Source organism: Piliocolobus tephrosceles, chromosome X (genome assembly GCF_002776525.5).
Source record: "Piliocolobus tephrosceles isolate RC106 chromosome X, ASM277652v3, whole genome shotgun sequence".
In the NCBI taxonomy this organism is placed as follows: Eukaryota; Metazoa; Chordata; class Mammalia; order Primates; family Cercopithecidae; genus Piliocolobus; species Piliocolobus tephrosceles.
The window spans coordinates 83084218-83104723 of NC_045455.1; the positions used below are offsets into that span (position 1 = coordinate 83084218).

The 20506-nt window shown below is 40.7% G+C and overlaps 1 protein-coding gene across 1 annotated transcript in view; it reads right to left on the reverse strand.

Annotated features, from left to right (window-relative positions):
- KL (klotho) overlaps nt 1-20506 on the reverse strand; it is a 44936-nt gene that overhangs the window by 3205 nt on the left and 21225 nt on the right. Inside the window, exons 2-4 of the mRNA XM_023208805.2 lie at nt 7561-8071; nt 6528-6796; nt 49-1150 (exon numbers count right to left, since the gene is read on the reverse strand). Of these exons, the coding sequence (XP_023064573.2) occupies nt 49-1150; nt 6528-6796; nt 7561-8071 (1882 nt within the window). The remainder of the gene's footprint in view (nt 1-48; nt 1151-6527; nt 6797-7560; nt 8072-20506) is intronic.

Sequence of the window (20506 nt, forward strand, 5' to 3'; positions counted from 1 at the left end):
CTCTGGTGACATAACCTTCAGGAGATTGCCACAGCTGGGACTCCTTACCTTTGAGAGCTTCGTTTATGTAATTCTGCATATAGTACACCCTCAGCTGGTCGTCCTCAGCATGCAGCCCATCGTCGATTCCGTTCGATATTATGTACATGGGGAGGTCTCCGTACTTGAACTTCAGCCAGTTGAGTACTTTGCGCAACCCCCAGGGCACCACTGCCACCTGACTGGGGGAGCTGAGCCACGTGATGTCGGTCATTTCTTGCACTTCTAGGTAATCATTGTATTTTATTGGATCTTCTTTTTCTGAGTCTACAAGGATGGTGGTATAATGGCTTAAAGCCAAAAAGTCAAAGGTACCCTGGATTAGCTTTTTTTCATCTTCAGTGAAATAAGGAAGAAGAAAATTGTTTCTTTGGTTCAGCCAGTCCCTCATCACCCATGGATAATCTCCAGAGCCGAAAATCGGCTCAGCCAGCCAGCCAATGTCAAATTCCAAAACTCTCTCGGCCACTTCTTTGTCCTTTTGGGAGAAAGGGCAGGCAGGTTCTATCCAATCGGCCTGCAAGGCTATGGATATTTTCCCATTCTGAGCATGCCTAAACTTTTCATTATACACATGCCAAGCCAGGGCATGGGCCTTCAGGAGGTTGTGGCCGGCACTGTATGTCATGTTCCTTGTATACGGCTCATTCATCGTTATCCAAAGCTTGACGTGATGGCCGAGCTCTTGAAAGCACAGTCGGGCATACTCCGCAAAGGCCAGGGCAGTGTAGGGGTTCTCCCAGGCACCCTGCCTGGCCAGGAGGCGCGGCAGTCCTTGGTTCGGGGCCACAGGCTGCCACAGGGCCACCACTGGGGTGATGTTGACACGGACAAGCTCGCTGACCATGCAGCGATAGTACTGCAGGATGGTGTGGTTTACCTGAGACTGGTTACCCAGAGGGAGAATCAGGGCCCAGTCCAGGGAGAAGCGAAAATGCGTAACGTGCATTTCCTGGAGTAAAGCGATCTGCGGCTGGATGGTGGCAAAGTCAACACAGTAGGATTTCCTCTTCTTGGTCACAACCCCATCCACTTTAATAAGCCTTTTACTGTGGTGGACATCCCACAGGTAGACATTCGCGTCGGTAAACTGAGACAGGGTGGTGTCCACCTGCAAAGGGCACAGTGACCATGAGCGTCACCTGGACAGTCCTGAGGAAGTAACTCAATGCAATTATTTTGGCAAAACTAGCCAGGAATATCAGCAAAAATAGAAGCCTTTCTAGCTAAGAATGTGACCTGTTTTTCATCAGTTGTCAGCTCCTGAGGAAGACAATACTCCACTTTCTCATATGCACACTCGCTTTACCCGTAGTTCTAACTCTCAAACCGTTTCTTTAATGTTACCCCCAAAAGTCTGGATTTGGTCACTTCAGATGACAAATGCTAATGAGTCTCTCACACTGCTGGTCGGTGTTATGTAAGCAGAGTATTTTTGGGTGTTTTTCTTTTAATATAAGAAATCACTAATGGCATGAGACTTTCAAATAAAAAAAAAAAAAAAACTAGTTGAAAAAAAGAGAAAGTTTAAAATGTGAGAGTTAGCCAGGTGCGGTGGCTCATGCCTATAATCCCAGCACTTTGGGAGGCCGAGGTGGGAGGATCACTTGAGGCCAGGAGTTGGAGACCAGCTGGGGCAACAAGTCAAAATCCCGTCTTAGCCTGGCATGGTGGCACGGGCCTGCAGTCCTAGTTACTCGGGAGGTTGAGGTGGGAGGATAACCTAAGCTGGGAGGTCAGGACTGCAGTAAGTCATGATCACATCACTCTATATCAGCCTCAGTGACGGAGCAAGACCTTCTCTCAAAAAAACAAACAAACAAAGAAAAAAAAACAAAATCAAATTTAAAAAACTGAGTAAGTAAGAAAATGAAAAGATATTTATAATTAAATTGTGCTTAAAATTACGCTCTAAATTGAGGTTTGCTATAGGGAGAGGGAGTGCTGAATAAACGTAACTCTTACCTTTTGTTGGGTTTAGGGTCAGTGACAGAATCTAACAAATGCAATCTGACTGATGGTAGAAAGTTCAAGAGAAAGGCCAGGCGCGGTGGCTCATGTCTGTAATCCCAGCACTTTGCAGGGCTGAAGTGGGCAGATCACAAGGTCAGGAGTTTGAGACCAGCCTGACCAACATAGTGAAACCCCATCTCTACCAAAAATACAAAAAGTAGCTGGGCATGGTGGTGCACACCTGTAATCCCAGCTACTCAGGAGGTTGAGGCAGAAGAATCACTTGAACTCAGGAGGCAGAGGTTGCAGTGAGCCGGGATCATGCCACTGCATTCCAGCCTGGGCGAAAGAACGAGACTCCATCTCAAAAAAGAAAGAAAGAAAGAGAGAGAGAGAGAGAGAGAGAAAAGAAAAAGAACAGAAAGTCCAAGGGAGAACGTGGAAGGAAAGAACAACATTGTCATCCACCCATAGTGGAATTTTTAACATAGTTAAAAATTTTTTCTAAATTATTCTTCTGTAACAATGATGACAATTATAGTTCTCAATCATATGTTATAAAATCCTCCCAAATAAAAATACGCATTTAGGAAAAGTTAGCAAATTATAAAATCAAAATCACAAAACCATTCCTTTTTGTGGAGGGAACGCAAACTGAAAAATCCATCTGGAAGAACTGAACCCTAAGCCCTTGTTCCCCTCTGAAATAATCCTGTTAGAACAGGTTCCTTGGTCTGATGCCCTGTATAAAAGCAAGGGTCACAAACCGTAGCAGAGTTTTTGTTGCATTTTACGGGCCTGTTGCAAATGCACTGCTATTTCTCTGGAGAGGTAAGTGTGTTTATAAAGAAAAGTCATTAAAAACAGCATGTCAAAGGGAAATTGCCTTTTCTGGAGAACCGTCCCTTGCAGAACACTCACGCATGAACTTCCCCTAATGCTGTCAGAAGTATTTTTCCACTGTGATGCACCCCACAAATCATGTTTCCTCAGCTTTGAAGAAGAGAATATTTGCACGCTCTTTTGAAGTATTCAGAGTTTGAAGGAATTTTTTGGATTATTTTTATAGAGCTCTGAGTTGACTAAACTCATAACTTTTTTTTACCGTGATTGTTCCAAAACAACAGCTTTTATTCAGTCCATCTGAAAACAAATATGAAAGACTACGGTATCATTTCTGGAGGAAAAAAAAAATGTTTCTTGAAAATATAGGACAGGCCGGGCGTGGTGGCTCACGCCTGTAATCCCAACACTTTGGGAGGCCGAGGCAGGTGGATCACGAGATCGGAAGATCAAGACCATCCTGGCTAACACGGTGAAACCCTGTCTCTACTAAAAATACAAAAAATTAGCCGGGCGTGGTGGTGATCACCTATAGTCCCAGCTACTCAGGAGGCTGAGGCAGGAGAATGGCCTGACCTCAGGAGGCGGAGCTTGCAGTGAGCTGAGATCGCACCACTGCACTCCAGCCTGGGCGACGGAGTCTGTCTCAAAAAAAAAAAAAAAAAGAAAGAAAGAAAAAGAAAACACAGGACATTTGAGGCAAAATTCCACCTAACCTCCATTAATTTGTTCACTTAGGTTTTACTAAAAAATGAAATAGTGAAGTTGGACCTTTCAGAAGGAATGGCCATTAAAACATGTATTTAGTATGCATGGGAGAAAGTTTCTCCTCACAGGGACCAATGTTAAAGAGGCTCTATGTCCTCAGTACATAGTGAGTTCGATATTTATATTAACTATGAGTATCCGTGGCTATGGAAAAACAAACCTCTCAGCCGAGAAGGTAGGTCCAAGTAAAGTGACAATCCACGTGAACAAGCCTAAGGTCAGGGTTGTGTGCTTCTTAGGACATTATTTTTCAAGTTGTTCAGGTGGAATGCATGCCTCAAACACTGCAAGTTTCAAATACTAGCCAGGAGGGAAAAGATGAAGTTCAGTGGTTTAAAAATCACTTCTCAGGATTTTAATATAATGTCTTAAAGCTGCAGAGTACTGTTTGTAAGTGAAAACACACACACCTCAGAACTGACATACAAAGAACTTATTCTGACTGTGTCAGTTAGGTTGACATACTCAACCTGTGTCCAGTTAGCTTGAGAAGGGTACTGTCAATATAACACAAAGCCTGAGATGAAAACCAGAAGAAGAAAATAGCAGTTGCAGCCTTTCCCCACCAGAGAGCTTCCAGAGAAGCTTCCATCTGCTGTGGGTTTGACAGTGACTTAATTTTGTGTTTGTTGAGTTCTGCACAGGAGGAGACTCTGCCAGGAGCAAGGGTGCGGTCCCCAAGTTGATGAGGAAAAAAGGACAGTGTGATCTGAGAGAGAGACCACTGGGGCCAATTAGTGGCTGACCTTAGGTCAGATTCTAAAACAATAGCTTCTAGAGTATAGTAGGAAAAGGAATTATCTCCCATCTCCCTTGCTATTCACTGCTATACTTACTGCTTCTGACCAGCGTTTCTCTTATCCCTCAAGGAAATAGGATGTACCCTTAAGACTTTCTCACTACTTACCAATTCCCAAAGCCAGCACACAGCCCCCGGATGAGGAAACAAGCAGGAGAAGTAGGGCTCCCTCCGACACCCCCACCTTGTTCTGCATTCGTTCCCACAATCTGCACAGCAATGCTGGCTGGGAGACTGTGCCGCATACAAAGGACTGAATCTGCCAGACTCAGGCTGCTCTCTGAGATCCACGCTCAGCAGGGAGCAGGGAAGAGCGAGCACAAGGACCAGGGACCATCCGATCTATCCCCAGTCCCAGTAAAGAGGAGGAGGAAGGAGAACTGCAGAAGTCTTCTTCCCTTTCTCCTTCTCCCCTTCTTCCTCACCAGCCTCACTTCTCCCACCTCAGATCCACTCTGAATCCCACAGTGGAATCTACTCTGAGGAGGGAAATTAGGATAAGGAGATTTCAAATAGCAGGGGGCTTGGAGAGAAGGAGAGAGTCGGAGCAGGGCAGAAAATTACACACTAAACAGGAGGGAGCTCAGAAGCTTTTCTCCTGGGCTCACATATCCTGGCATAAAAGATGATACATCCAGTCATTTTTTTTTTTCAGCGACGAAGTCTGGCTCTGTGACCCAGGCTGGAGTGCAGTGGTGCGATCTCGGCTCACTGAAAGCTCCGCCTCCCGGGTTCACACCATTCTCCTGCCTCAGCCTCCCGAATAGCTGGGACTACAGGTACCCACCACCACACCTGGTTAATTTTTTGTATTTTTAGTAGAGACGCAGTTTCACCATATTAGCAAGGATGGTCTTGATCTCCTGACGTGATCTACCCACCTCGGCCTCCCAAAGTGCTGGGATTACAGGCGTGAGCCAGTCATCTTTTAAATGGAAGGGGTGAGGGTTTAAGTCTGAGACTGCCTGTAAAATCAACTGGATGGTCTGAAAAAGAAGAATAAACCCAACCAGCAAAAAATGTATTAAGGATAGTGTTAATTTATTTCCTTATAAATAAAAGATTTCAACTTGATATTTACAAGAAAACAGCAACCCATTTCACATTCTTCCAAGCGTTTCCTTTCAAGCTGTGATCTGCAGAACCAATGAATTGGCTACCATAACCCAAACATGTCAAAGCCAACTGCTTGTCTATGAACACTGAACTCTGGCCCTGTGTTGAGGGCTGTTTTCACACTTGGGACTCTATCAGCAGCAATCCCCCAGCCTCACCCTTGTTACCACCATGCCCGCTTCACTCCATTGCATCATTTGTGCATACATTGTTTTCTCTCAGTAGATTCCTTTGCTCCTTTGAATGCAAAGGTTGCCCTTACTCATCTAAGTGTACCCTCTACCTGCACTCCCCTTAACCAAGCGACCCAAGCAACTAACACAAGGCTGTGGAGACACTAGACATCCAATAAGTGCTTACTAGAGTATCCAGTCAAATGCTGGAAAACAAGTCCCTCCAAAATTTGGGAAATTTAAAAGAATGTTAAGGGCTTACTACTGAGAAGACGCTCAATAAATATTGGTTGATCATTTTGAAGAAATTTCATATCATTTCAATGACTATTGCTAAAAAAGACATTCTGACCAGCGAATCACTGGATCTAGGGTTTACTTTCTTAGGGTATCTCTACACATTTGTGGAGCCCACAGTTGTGCCTCTGGAGGAGTCTGCCTAATGTTCCTGTCTCAGTCTCAGCAGCACCACTGAAACTCGGAGGCTTTGGAGTTCTGTGTTAGATCCTGTTCGTGAAAAAACTCAACTGCCTTAAAAAGGATCAAAAACCACAACGTGAAAAGAGAGTGTTTTATCTTTTTACTGCCGTAATCGGATCTTAAAGATTGATATGTTTTAAATTTATTTCTCTTTGCATCTAACTTAAGATGAAGATAGGAAGATTTCTGGAGAGCAGGGTGCAACATTCCAAATTGTATCCTTAGTGTGCTCATAAGGAATTGTTTTTGGCTCAAAGAACGGACAATGTGCCATGACAATCAGCCTAGGAAGGAAGCACTACTTACTAGTGATAGGGCTTGGTGAGACTGCTGATAGGTTTTGCCAGCTGACTTACTTGAATGTAGTTGTCAACAATTCCCCAAGCAAAGTCACAGGGAAATGTCCCTTCTAGGGGCTGATTTTCAGGTAAAGGAGGGAAGCCATTTTTCTCTATCAGCTTTTGGTAGAACAAGGCTGAAGACTTTGGCAACAACATCTTTTCCTGGCTTAGAAAGTCGACATAGAAGAGTCCACGCCTGATGCTGTAACCTCTGTGCCACTCGAAACCATCCATGAGGGACCACGCGGTGTACCCGATGACATCCACCCCATCTAGCTTGATGGCTGCAAAGGGAAGAGGGGACAAGAGCAACACGACCCTTCGCTGGGCACTTGCATTATGATTCAAGAGCATCTGAGCGCTCTCCTACTTAAATAAAGTGTAATGCTTCTTGTTTGGTAAGCCAATGATTTCTCTTCTTGACAAAAGACTCTAATCAAACCTATATAACTCTACAAATAAATGCCCTCAAATTAGGCCTATCAATATGTTTTTCTGGATTTCTGAGCACTTTGACAGAATAGTTCCTTATTTATAATACATGTTCTACAGGGCTGGAAAGATGTCTTGTACCACTTTCCATCCTAGACACCCAGCATTGTGTCTGATGCAATAAATAAATAAATGAAGGCTTTAAAAGCATGATCTATTTATACTGTTTTCTCTAGGAAACATGGACATTCCTTTTCCTTTAAAGTGTTTTATTCAACCAAAATAACAAGAACTGAAAAACATGTGCAGAGAGCTAGATATCCTGGGATTTATGTTCAGTTTAATCTAAAAATCTAGATTAGTAACTCTGAAAGTTAAGTAATTACAAATATTATAACCCAGTTTCTCATTGACAAATGGGTTTTTAAAAATTAATTCAAGTTCCTCAAGACCCCAAATGAGAAAGGTGTTACATGAATGCATTCCTACTATTGCCAAATTGAATGTCTCCATTAGGATTTAAAAATATAAATTCACATAGTTCATGTTAGATAATCTTAGAGATTTTTTTCCAGAAGACTTTGGCAGGAAATGAGAACTTTACCCAAAATCATACCTTTTAAGGTTTCCATGATGAACTTTTTGAGGTAATACATATATTTGGCATCATCTCTCTTAGTGGTCCCTGAGACAAACCAGCCATTTTCCACAATAAATATTTGAGGATGGTTATATTCAAGGTCAATCCAGGAAAGCAGTTGTCTCAGGCTGGGAGATTCTAATTGGCGGAATTTCATGTGAGGGTCCAAAAGTTGAAAACTCAAGGTTGGTCCAAAGGAAAGAGCAAAAAAGTCAGCAGTTCCTTTGATGAACTTTTTCTCAGGTTCAGTAAAATCAGGCAGAAGAGACGAAAGGTTATTCTTCATGCTCTCAGGATAGTCACCATCAATAAATATGGGTTTGGCAAACCAGCCTAGTACAAAGTCCATAGATTTTTGACATTCTTTGATGCTATGGTCGGTCATTCTTCGAGGACTGATCCAATGAGAGCTTAGGGCGATGGACACCTGGCCTCCCTGAGTGGGACGGAAAGAAGTATTGTAGAGATGCCAGACTTTGGCATGAGCCTATGAAAAGAAAAACCATGGCGAATTTATCTCTAGTTGTGAGGAGAAATGCAATATAATACTTGAATCCCCAACTCAAATGATAGGCTTCTCATCAAGCCTAACTTAATGACTAATAATGTAAAAATCAGCTGGAACCAATAAATTAATTCAAAGGTAGGTCATCCCACAGTGAGGTGCTACCAGGACTAGAGTTATTTCCATTGATTTTTAGCAGTCAGTGGAAAAATGTAAATTCCTTGGGTTGAGTGTGTGTTATCCACATTTTGAAAAGCTAATGAAATAAAAGAATTTGTTATAATATCTTACTATTTAATTGACTTTGGATTATGTACTTTTTAATTTACGGGTTTTGTGAAAAGAACCAATGCTACATCTGTGATCACACCAGGAATTTCTAAATAGGATTATATTTTTTATCCTGAAACTGGGAGTTTTCAAAATGACTCAGGTCATTGGAGTTAATTTACTGTTTCAGAGTCATCTCTCATAGCTAAAATTCTAACAAGCAATCTTCATTCTTCCCTAAGAAGAATCAGTACAATAAATTAGAGAACCCACTCCAGTATCTAACCTTGGCCTACCCTCCAGAACTCTGGGACAGTTCTGGTTTCCCACAGACCCAGGGTGCAAGGCACAAGCCAAGAGCAAAAAACAGCAAAATACAGCTGCAAGGAGATCAGATGTCCATTGTTAGCATGCAGCAGGAGTTTCGTACAGCAATGAAAAGGGCTTTGCATCCATAAAACCAACTTTATACTCCCATAAATTCTTACTGACTTCTAATATCTTATTTTCATTTGTTTCCTTTTTATCTACAAAGAAGAGTGAAAATTATAGGGGTTTTTTCTCCCCTGCTTGAAGTGAGTTTCTCTTTCCCTTTGAATTCCTTGATTTACTCTCCCAATTTTCCTACAAATACAAGTGTTGTTTATCAGCCTTTATTCCCCTAACATATCCTCTTTGAAAACTCCATTCTAATTCTCTGTTTGACTCCATATATTCTCCAGAATGATCATGCCAATTTTCATTCCACTCCCTGGGCCTGCAGAATCTCCTTTGTTCATTGAGCCAACTAGCCTCTTCAACATATCCTAAACATTCCTCTCTTGGTTCATTTCAGTACAGGCATCCAAGAATGGCCTCATCAACATGCTCATGGGTTCAGCCTAACATTTCAATGGAATAAGATAGTTTATGGCTAACTTTTCTTTTTAGTTTCGTGGTGAACATATCTCCTATGTTTCATTTCACAAAATGTATTTTTTCACGACCTGAAGCAGCTATCTATATGCTAAGAAGGAAACGGAGAATCAAATGTTGATCAAAAGAGTACTGGCACTTGCTTATGTGATCTAAGAAACCAGGGTCTTAATCGTGCCACATTTCTGCTAGTTTTATGATGTCTCCTATGCTTCTCCATCTTCCCCGTCACACCTCCCCAGGCCTCCCTTCCTCATTGAAAGGAAACCTCATGATGTTAACAGTTAAACAGAGGCTGGGCATGATGGCTTGATGGCTTATGCCTGTAATCCCAGCACTTTGGGAGGCCGAAATTCCAGCACATTGGGAGAATCCCTTGATACCAGGAGTTCACAACTAGCCTGTGCAAATAGTGAGACCCCACTTCTACCAAAAAATCAAAAACTTAACCAGGCATGGTGGCGTGTGCCTGTAGTCCCAGCTAGTAGGGAGGCAGAGGCAGGAGGATCACTTGAGCCCAGGATATTGAGGCTGCAGTGAGTTGTGTTCACACCACTGGACTCCAGCCCAGGTGACAGAGAAAGATACTGTCTCATAAAACAGAAACAAACAAACAAATAAACACAACAGTTAAACATAAAATCCATCAAGCAGTCCAGGCTAGTAATCAGCAATTAACCTATTGAGACCAAAAACCAGGGGACTTTCCTAATTTGACCCCATTTGAGGCCTATGAACAGTCATGTCCTAAATCTACCAGGCACCTTTCTGTAGAATAAGTGCTGAACAGGGAGTGCAAGAGTGAAAGCAAACAAAGAATGTATTAATCTCGGTCAGTTTTGCAAGAGCTGAAGTCACACAATGGAATTTTTATAACTATAGACCACTCTTCTAACCTTGAGGACTTCAACAAGGCTCAGAGGAGGAGGTTTAGAAAGGACATGCTCAATGACCTGGGCCATCGGGAAAGACACAAATGGTCTCTCATGGCAGATAAAGTTCCTGCTCAATCCCTCTTTTTTGTTTGTTTTGTTTTAAGACTGGGTCTCACTCTGTCACCCCAGCTGGAGTGAAATGGTGTGATCACGGCTCACTGCAGCCTCTACCTCCCACGGTCAAGCAATCCTCCCACTTGAACCTCCCAAGTAACTGGGACTACAGGCACCTGGCTAATTTTTTTATTTTTGGTAGAGACGAAATCTTGCTGTGTTGCCTTGGCTGGTCTTGAACTCCTGGGCTCAAGCGATCCTCAGCCTCCCACTTCAGCCTCCCAAAGTGCTGAGATTACAGGCATGAGCCACCGCATCTGGCCTCCTTCATTCTTGAGTTGGCCACATTCCTTAATCTGGGCAGGTAAACCTAACTTTCCTGTGCCTCAAAGGACTGCTGTGAGGATGGAATGAGACAACTTATATAAAACTCCTAATGTAGAGTTTGCAACAGAAGGATCTCCATCCCTTCTCTCTCTCGAGGATGAACAAACCAAAAGGAAGAATATTACAGGTGGAGGAAACAACCCCTGCTAAGGAATTCAGCCCACAGTAGTGATGTGACATACTGATAAAACTTGGGGTTTGGAGTAGAAGAGACTTAGGTTTAGATTCCCTACTCCTCTAACTACGACTACTGTGGGCCTCACTTACTGCTCTGTACAAGTAGGAATGACATCTACTGTCCTATAGGGACATTGTGAAGATTAAATGACATAATGCAAGTGAGAGTGTCTGTAGTTTTAAGTAGTTGATTATTTTACAGAGGAATAAATTTGCAACATTAGAAAGCATTTTAGATATCATTTGGATTAACTGCTCACCTCATGCCAAAACCCTGTTGAATCGTATTTGATTCCTCTTTACAGAGTCCCAGGTGGTCAGGGACTCTGACTTGGTGGTCAGCCCAGGCATGGCACTGTCTCTAAGAAATCGCTGCAACCCCATGGACCCCCCACACTGTGCTGCATGCCCCTCTTCTGGGCACCAAGAATCTCACACATGCTTCTCTCACATCATTTACTGCAGATAATGAGGCGCGTCCCACCCCTGACTGAGCTCCCTGGGGAGTTCCCTCACTCCCTCCCTGGCACACGAAGGCCCCCATTGTCTGTTAAACTGAACTGAACCAGCTTCACCACCTCTTCACGAGCCAGTACACTCCCTTTGCAGATGGTAGATTTGACAGACTAAATATTATGAGGCAGAGTGTGGGAAGGTCACTATTGAGGATGTTGCAACAACTAAGGATGATTAATAGGGAGATGGTTACATATGGTCTTGCAATGCTTTCTAATTATTCCTGGTATGTTAATCTTACAGGTTTGTTGTCTTAAGATTGAGATTTAATAAAGTTATTGACAAGGACTCAGTGAAGTTATTAACTGTATGGCCAGGAACATTCATCTAAATACTATTTTTAATAGCCAAACATTGAAAACAATTGAAATGTCTAATATTCAAATGTATTTACAATGTATGAATGTTTTAATACATGACAGTATGACTAAAGAAACACCAGTATTCAGGATAATGCAAAAGAATATCTATTAACATGTAAAAACGTTTCTAAAATACTAACTGAACAAAAAAAAAAGGTTATAAAACAGCAAGTAGAGTTCAGTAGCATTTTGATCTGGACGGATTTATAACTTGTTAAAACCTGTTTTGTGGCAGGATTGTGGGTGGTATAACTCACTTCATTTTACCTATCTATGTATTTTTTTCATTTTTTAACACAAACATGCATTGCTCTAGAAATTAAAAAAATAAAATTCAAAAAGGGAAAATGGCTCATAGCAGTTGGATGGCAGGCCCGCTTGATGGTTATTAAAAGTCTCTGCTTCGTCTAACCCTGCCTACCTGTTCTCTAACTTACCCTATGGTCTCTGCCTGAAATGCAACTCCCAGGCACACTGAACCCCACTTGAAGTTCTAAGATTCTCTAGGCTTCCATGTTTTTGTAGGTACAGCTCTCTAAGGTATGTTTTACCTATTCCCAGTTCCTTCACCCTCATCCCCACTTTGAAACTCAGCTTAGACGTCGCCACCTCCAGGAAGCGTTCCTTGATATCTTCCCTCTCCCTAGCACTGATTAAATGTCTGTTCTATGTGTTTCCATGACGGTCCTCTAGCCAAGACCTTAACCATATTTTATTGCATTTATTTAAGTGTCTGTATTGTAGGTGTTTTGAAGGCATTGAGTCTTTTATCTCTTTGTCCTCAGATTCTAGCAAAGTCTCTGCAACACAGCCAGTATTCAATAAACAGATCTAGAGGAATGAAGGCTGGCATTAAGAACCAGATCAAGGGGTCTAGGACAGAAGCAACATTTTTCTGGGCTGAACCCGGAAAACTCTCTCATAAGCTACTCTGGTTCTTATTTTGCTTCCAAAACCTTTTACTTTCAGGCACATACCATTAAAAAAATAAATTAGAAGGAATTTTATATGGCAGACCTCTGAGAATAATACCGTATTATCTCATAATGTGCTCATGATCCACTTTGGGGTATAAATCTCTCTGGTATGTGATGCCCTCCTTGCTTCCTTCTTACCTTCCATTTAGATTTTGAAACATGGAGTCTGAAAAAAATCTAGAAGAAAAATGGATCTGAAATTCCTGCTTACCAACTAGCTAGTAGCCCTAAATTTTGGAAGTCGAGGAAAATAATTTTGGAAGTCAAGGAAAATACTCTGAATTCCACAGAACATATAGACATTTTCTCTTTGGTTAAATTATAAGCTCCCTGTTATTTGCCTATTACTATCCCTCACAGAACTCAACACAAAGTTTCACACAAATAAGCTGCTTTTAAATGGTGGGTGGAAGGAAACAGGCGATGAACCTCAGGTCCACTCCAGCTTTCTGCATTGGGTCGTGTTCTAGGTATGGTTGAGGAAAATGAAACCCACGCAATACACAGCAGTATCACTGAGCTCAAAAGGCAGAAAGCAATGATGAGGACCCTGAAGCAGGTCAACATCCTAGAGAGAAGAAATCTACATACAGGAAGGGCCCAGAAGTCTACATGAGATTTCCCAAGGATCCTTGGCTGTCCATGCACAGGACAAGATTTTGTGAGGCTCAGTAAAGAAAAGCAGCCACAGGTCTGGGAGATGAATACCAAAGGTTGGGTAGGGCTGGAAAATACTGCATTTCAGAATAGCTAGAGTAGAAAAACGCAGCTGAGCACTTCAGGCATCCAGCTGAAACTCAGGAAGGTCATCACCTGAAAAGAAAGAACAAAGCTGGAATAGACCAGCTCTAACAAAGACTAAATCCACATCAAGTAAATCTGTTAATTTAACTTCTTGGCAGAACTAAATACAACACCCTTTAAAAAGAGACAGTATTGACCAGGCTCCCTATAATGTCTCACTCATAGCATACAGAGCATAATAAAAATCTACCAGATATGTGAAAAAGCAGAAAAGTGAAACCCTTAAGGGGAAAATAAAGAAGTATTCAAAATCAACAGAAGCCAAGATGTCCCAGATATTGGGATTAGCAGAGGACTTTAAAATAGCTACTATAAATATTTTCAAGGATTTCAAAGAAAAGATAGATATAATGAACAAATGGAGAATAACAACAGAGAACAACAACCGAAGAAAACATGAAAATTCTAGAACTGAAAAGCAAAACAAATAAATAAATTTTTGAATGGGATTAACAATATTAATTCTAAATGGACCATATAATAAGAATAAATAATGTAATCCCTAAAACTCACAAAAATATTAAAAGGTTTCTCTAAAAAGCCAATAAAATAAGAAAAATGAATTACCAAAAAATCTGATTTTTCCAAAAGATGCAGAAATAAAGAATGAAAAACAAATGGAACAAAAAGAAAACAAATAGCAGGACTGTAAACAGAAACCCAATCATCTCAATAAATATTCAAATACACATGGACTAAATGTTCCAAGTACAAGACAGATGCTATGAAAGTAGATTTTAGGGGATGGGCAAGGTGGCTCATGCCTGTAATCCCAGCACTTTGGGAGGCCGAGGCAGGTGGATCACGAAGTCAGGAGTTCAAGACCAGCCTGACCAATATGGTGAAACCCGTCTCTACTAAAAATACAAAAATTAGCTGGGTATGGTGGCAGGCACATCTAATCCCAGCTACTTGGGAGGCTAGGACAGGAGAATTGCTTGAACCCGGGAGGTGGAGGTTGCAGTGAGCCGAGATCACGCCACTGCACTGCAGCCTGGGTGACAGAGTGAGACTCCATCTCAAAAAAAAAAAAGAAAGTAGATTTTAGAAAAGTAAGCTTCAATTACATTCTGTGTGCAAGAAATATACTATAAATATAAAGTGATCATGTAAAAGAAAAAGAATGGAAAGAGACATATTACGCAAATAGACAGCATTAAAAAGCTGACATGGCTTTATTAATAACAAAATGGAGGCTATAAACATTACTATAATTCAACTAGAGCTAACGGACATATATATTAATAGAACATGCCATCCACCTAAAAAAGGCAGAGTATACATTTTTTTCTCAAGTGCACATGATACATTTTCCAGGACAGATCACATGTTAGGCCAGAAAATAAATCTTAATAAATTTTAAACTATTGAGATCATGAAGAGTGTTGTTTCTTACCACAATGAAATGAAACTGGAAATCAATAACAAAAGAAAAACTAGAACATTCATAAACATTCAGACACCAACAAATTAGATAAAAAAGATGACCTGGACAAATTCCTGGAAGCACACATATTACCAAAAGCGGCTAAGGAAAAAATATAAAATCTAATCTAGGTGTAAAAGAGATTGAATCAGTAATCAAAAACTTTCAAACTAAGAAAAGCTCAGGACTAGTGGCTTTAATAGTGAATTGTACCAAATATTTAAAGAATTAACACGACTCTTTTCAAGCTCTTCAAACAACAGAAAAAGAAAAAACATTTTCTAACTTAGTCTATGTGGCCAGCTTTATTTTGATACCAAAGCCAGATAAAGCCATCATAAGAAAATAACAGTCATAGCTCAATATCCCTTATGAATATAGATGCAAAAGAATGCAACCAAATACTAACAAAACAAATCAAGCAGCACATTTTAAGAATTGTATAGCACAATCAACTAGTATTTATTCCAGGAATGCAAAGATGGGTAAACATAAAAAAAAATCATTGTAATGCATCACATCAATAGAGTAAAGGGGGAGAAAACCCATATGATCATCTCAATTAATGCAGGAAAAGCATTTCACAAAAATCTGAAAGTCTTTCATAATAAAAACACTCAGAGAACTAGGACTAGAAAGGAACTTCCTTAACATGATGAAGAAAAACATTTATGGGCCGGGCGCGGTAGCTCACACCTGTAATCCCAGCACTTTGGAAGGCCGAGGTGGGTGGATCACCTGAGGTTGGGAGTTCGAGACCAGCCTGACCGACATGGAGAAACCCTGTCTCTACTAAAAATACAAAATTAGCCAGTGTGGTGGCGGGCGCCTGTAATCCCAGCTACTCGGGAAGCTGAGGCTGGAGAACCACTTGAACCTGGGAGGTGGAGGTTGTGGTGAGCCGAGATTGCGCCACTGCTCTCCAGCCTGGGTAACAAGAGCGAAACTCCGTCTCAAACAAAAAAACAAACAAACAAAATTTATGAAAATCTACAGCCAACATTACAGTGAACGGCTGAGAGCTTTCCCCCTAAGATCAGGATCAAAACGAAGATGCCTGCTTTCGTTGCTCTGTAACATTGTATTAGAAGTTCTTGCCACAGCATTTAGGAAGGACAAAACTGGCCAGGCGTGGTGGCTCACGCCTGTAATCCCAGCACTTTGGGAGGCTGAGGTGCGCAGATCACAAGGTCAGGAGATCGAGACCATCCTGGCTAACACGGTGAAACCCCGTATCTACTAAAAAACATACAAAAAATTAGCCTGGCGTGGGGGCGGGCTCCTGCAGTCCCAGCTACTCTGGAGGCTGAGGCAGGAGAATGGCGTGAAACCGGGAGGCGGAGCTTGCAGTGAGCCGAGATCAGGCCACTGCACTCCAGCCTGGGCAACAGAGCAATACTGCATCTCAAAAAAAAAAAAAAAAAAAAAAGAAAGAAAAAAAGAAAAAATGAAGGAAGAAAACTATCCAAGTTAGAAAAGAAGTAAAACTATCCCTATTCACAGATAACATGATTCTACATATGGAAAGTCCTAAAGAATCCACAAAAATCTATTGCAGAAAATAAACGATTTCAGCAAAACTACAAGGTACAAGATCAACACACAAAAGTCAGTTGTATTTCTGTACAATAGCAATGAACAGCCCAAAAAGTAAATTAAAACAATTCCATTTATAATAAATTCCAAAATAATAAAATATACATAGGAGTACATTTAAACACTCTCACCATTTCTACTTACGTTGTACTGGAGGTCCTAGCCAGTGCAGTAAGGCAAATAAAAACATAAAAGGCATGTTGATTGAAAAAGGAAAAAAAAACAACTTTGTTGTTCATTAAAAACATGATTGTCTATGTAGAAATCCTAAGGGATTAAAAAAAAAAACAGAAAAACTATTAAAATGAATAAGTGAATTTAGCGAATTGGCAGAATATAATGTCAATACAAAAATCAGCTGCATTTGGCCAGGAGTAGTAGCTCATGCATATAGTCCCAGCTACCTGGGATGCTGAGGCGAGAGGATCCCTTGAGCCCAGGAGTTCAAGGCTGCAGTGATCACGCCACTGCGCTCCAGCCTGGGTGACAAAGCCCCTGAATCACTGTTGTGATTCCCATCACCATAGACTGATTTTGGGACTTTACGTAAATGGAATCAAACAACTATGTAAATAAATGTACTCTTTGTATCTGGCTAATGATTGATAAGTTTCCAAAAATCAGTGGCTACTACACGAAGAATAGGATCTACGAGGACAAAAGGGGAGAAAGGAGACCAGCTAGACAGCTATTGCAATGGTCCAGGCAAAAGATCCATGGTGGTTTGGACCAAAAGACATAGTAACAAGTGGCTAGATTTAGGCTATCATTGAAGGCAGAATCTGTAGAACTTGTTGATGAATTGGATGTTATGTGTGGCATGTGAGGTGGGGAAAAGGAATCAAGGAACTCAAAGAAAACAAAAAATAAGGAGTTGGGGAAGGGAAGGGATCCAGTTCTGTTTAGGTCACAGGTCTGACTTTCAATGAAGATGCCTGGTACACAGCTGAGTATATGAAGCTGAAGTTGGAGAAGACATGGATGGTATCACCAATCACCCAAATATTTTTCAGGAGTAATACTGAACGGACTGCTTTTTGTTATCTATCATTCCTTAGATTTTTTAAAAATTGAAATGGAATAATTCTTAAAGGATTAATTTAATCCTACAAATAATCTTAATTAAATGGACTGAGACCAATGGTGGAAGAAACGAAATGCAGCCCATAAACAGAAAATAATTCAAATAGCTCATTTATGTCTTCTCCTTACTCAAGAAAAGGGCCTTCCAGATGTTACCTTAGTTCTGAATTAAAGGTGCACGCTTTCAAACAGGTCAAAGGATTGAAAAAATTTTAGAATGTACTAGATATTTATTTTCCTTTTCTTTCTGGCACCCTATTACCTCAACTTCAAGAAGAGTATCGGGATTACATGCCTGAGCACTTCCTTAAAAGTCACTGCTACTATGTGGTGTTTACGTAAGCATGCCAACTAGCCTGATGTTTGTGTTCACAGACCAAATTATTCCTCTTATTTCTATCGGCACTATGGTTTATAAGCTGCAGTTCCTTAAGACAGAATTTCAAACAGCCTCCCACAAAACAACCACCTAATGGAACACATAAATAATTTACCAAAAATAACTATTTACAACTTTATCCACAAAAAATAGCGTTAAAAGTTCCTTTTGTGCAGTTCCTTAAAAGTTGCTCAGGATTTAACCTATGCAAGGGGGCTCATATTTGCCTTCCCTGACACCTAGTTAGACAAATATATGTGAACAGGCAGCAGCTTGGCACCGCTACCTGCTTTGGACTTCTTAGCAAATCAAATAAGTTGCATTTCTAGCTCTGAGTACCAAGCCTTACAGCCTTCTCCAAAGTAACAGGAAGACCGATAGAATCTCATATAAATGTAAACAGCATCACTTCCCAGCCCAGTTGTTTTGCTACAGCCAGGTCAGTTTCTCATTACTCCTCATCCAGGGCTGTACCTACATTGGATGCCAACCTACTAACCCTGAAGCTGCATTCTACTTTTCCTTCATTATCCATATCCCTTTCTGCTTTCTGTTTTGGTCTTGTCTCTTCTAAGAAGCAGTTCCTAATGAACCCCACTTACTCTTAGTACTATCTTCCCCAATTATTAACTGAAAATTCTCACTTCTTCCAAATTTGGCTCAATTCCCATCTCCCCTGTGAAGTCCTGTTTGGCTCCCCAGATGCATCAAGCATTCCTTTCCCAATGCGCCCCATCCACAAGCAGGAGTAAATACCATGCTTCTTCACAGTTCTTCCTAAGTTGGTGGCTCTTCACCAAGATTGTATTATACTCTCCCGCGACAATAAAGTTGAATGGAAACAACTTGAACATCCAATAATGTGGAATTATTCATTCATTTATCCTTTCACTCAAATATTTATTAAGTAACTACTATGGGCCAGTTGTAATTCTTAAATTAGTTGAAACAACCTAAAGGGTTAACAAAAGAGATTAGTTAAAATAACCCAGGAATAAGACATTAAGTGAAATAAATTATTAGCAACTAATGATCAGTGTTGATAAATAAATTATAGTTTATTTTATGAGCAATAAATGATCACAATTGACAAATATAGCTTATTAAATTATAGATTATAGTTACCTATAGACCATGTACAGTATTACCTAATTTTGGAATCATACGTAGAGATGTAAAATAAATTTACATGCCGGGCGCAGTGGCTCACGCCTGTAATCCCAACACTTTGGGAGGCCAAGGCGGGCGGATCACGAGGTCAGGAGATCGAGACCATCCTGGCTAACACGGTGAAACTCCGTATCTACTAAAAATACAAAAAAATTAGCTGGGCGTGGTGGCGGGCGCCTGTAGTCCCAGCTACTTGGGAGGCTGAGGCAGGAGAATGGCGTGAACCCAGGAGGCAGAGCTTGCAGTGAGCTGAGATTATGCCACTGCACTCCAGCCTGGGCGACAGAGCGAGACTCCGTCTCAAAAAACAAACAAACATACATAAGACAGGATTTTAAAGCATTTGTACAGAGAGAGCAGTTATAGTCTCTATTAAGTAGGACTATGGGCATTTATTATGTTCTTCTGCTTCTCCGATTTTCTGACTTCTACGTAACAAAATATGTATTGCTTTTTAAATAAGAAAACATAAATGTTTTAAAACTGGAATTTTCAAGTTTGGAAAATTTTCTAGTTCAAATTATTTACTATGTTGTTTTTCTAAGTTGATGACGTCTCCTCTGCTTATTTAGCTATGTTTTCATTTTTTCCCCCACAGGATGGATGGCATAGATTGCTGCAACTGATTTAGTCATTCACTTCTCAATGATGATTTATTGAATTCCTAATCTCCTATTGTTATACCTTTCAGTCATTCCAATTTCTGAAAAAATATTGTTAGAAATGTTTTAAAAATTCCTGGCATACCAAAATTATCAATACTGGGAAGTCTAGTAACTGGGATTTATTTTTCACCAAATGGTCTACTTGATTAAATTATTCTCCACCAAAATGTTTTTGACCATGTTGCATTTCATCAAATCATCTGGAACTCTCCCAAAAAAACTGTGAGATCCAAATAATTAAGCCAAACAATTGGACTGTCTTTTTTAGCCTGTGCCACCTCAGGGCAGATGGGTTAGGGGAAAAGAGCCTTTAAGATATCCCCCATAGTGGAATCTGGCCAGGGCTTAGGGAGGGCAATGGAGTGTCTAAGCATGGAAACGATGATTAAAGGAAGAGATACAACAATTTACCCAAATGATAAAATGATGTTGTGAAAATGATGGTATCAACCTAATTAGGCTACAGGATTAATAGTCTGTGGCTTTTAGAACATAAGATTACAATAGACAGTATAGGGCCAGAATATGAAAAGTTTTGAATGTAAAGTTATTTGGATTTGACAGAATAGGTCATAATAGATAAGCATAAATTTCTGAGACAGTGATAACCAGTCATACGCTCAAAATCATCCATTGCAGAATGCATTAAAATGTGAACAGCTGGATGTGGAAAATTGGCATGATACTGCCAAAATGCAGAT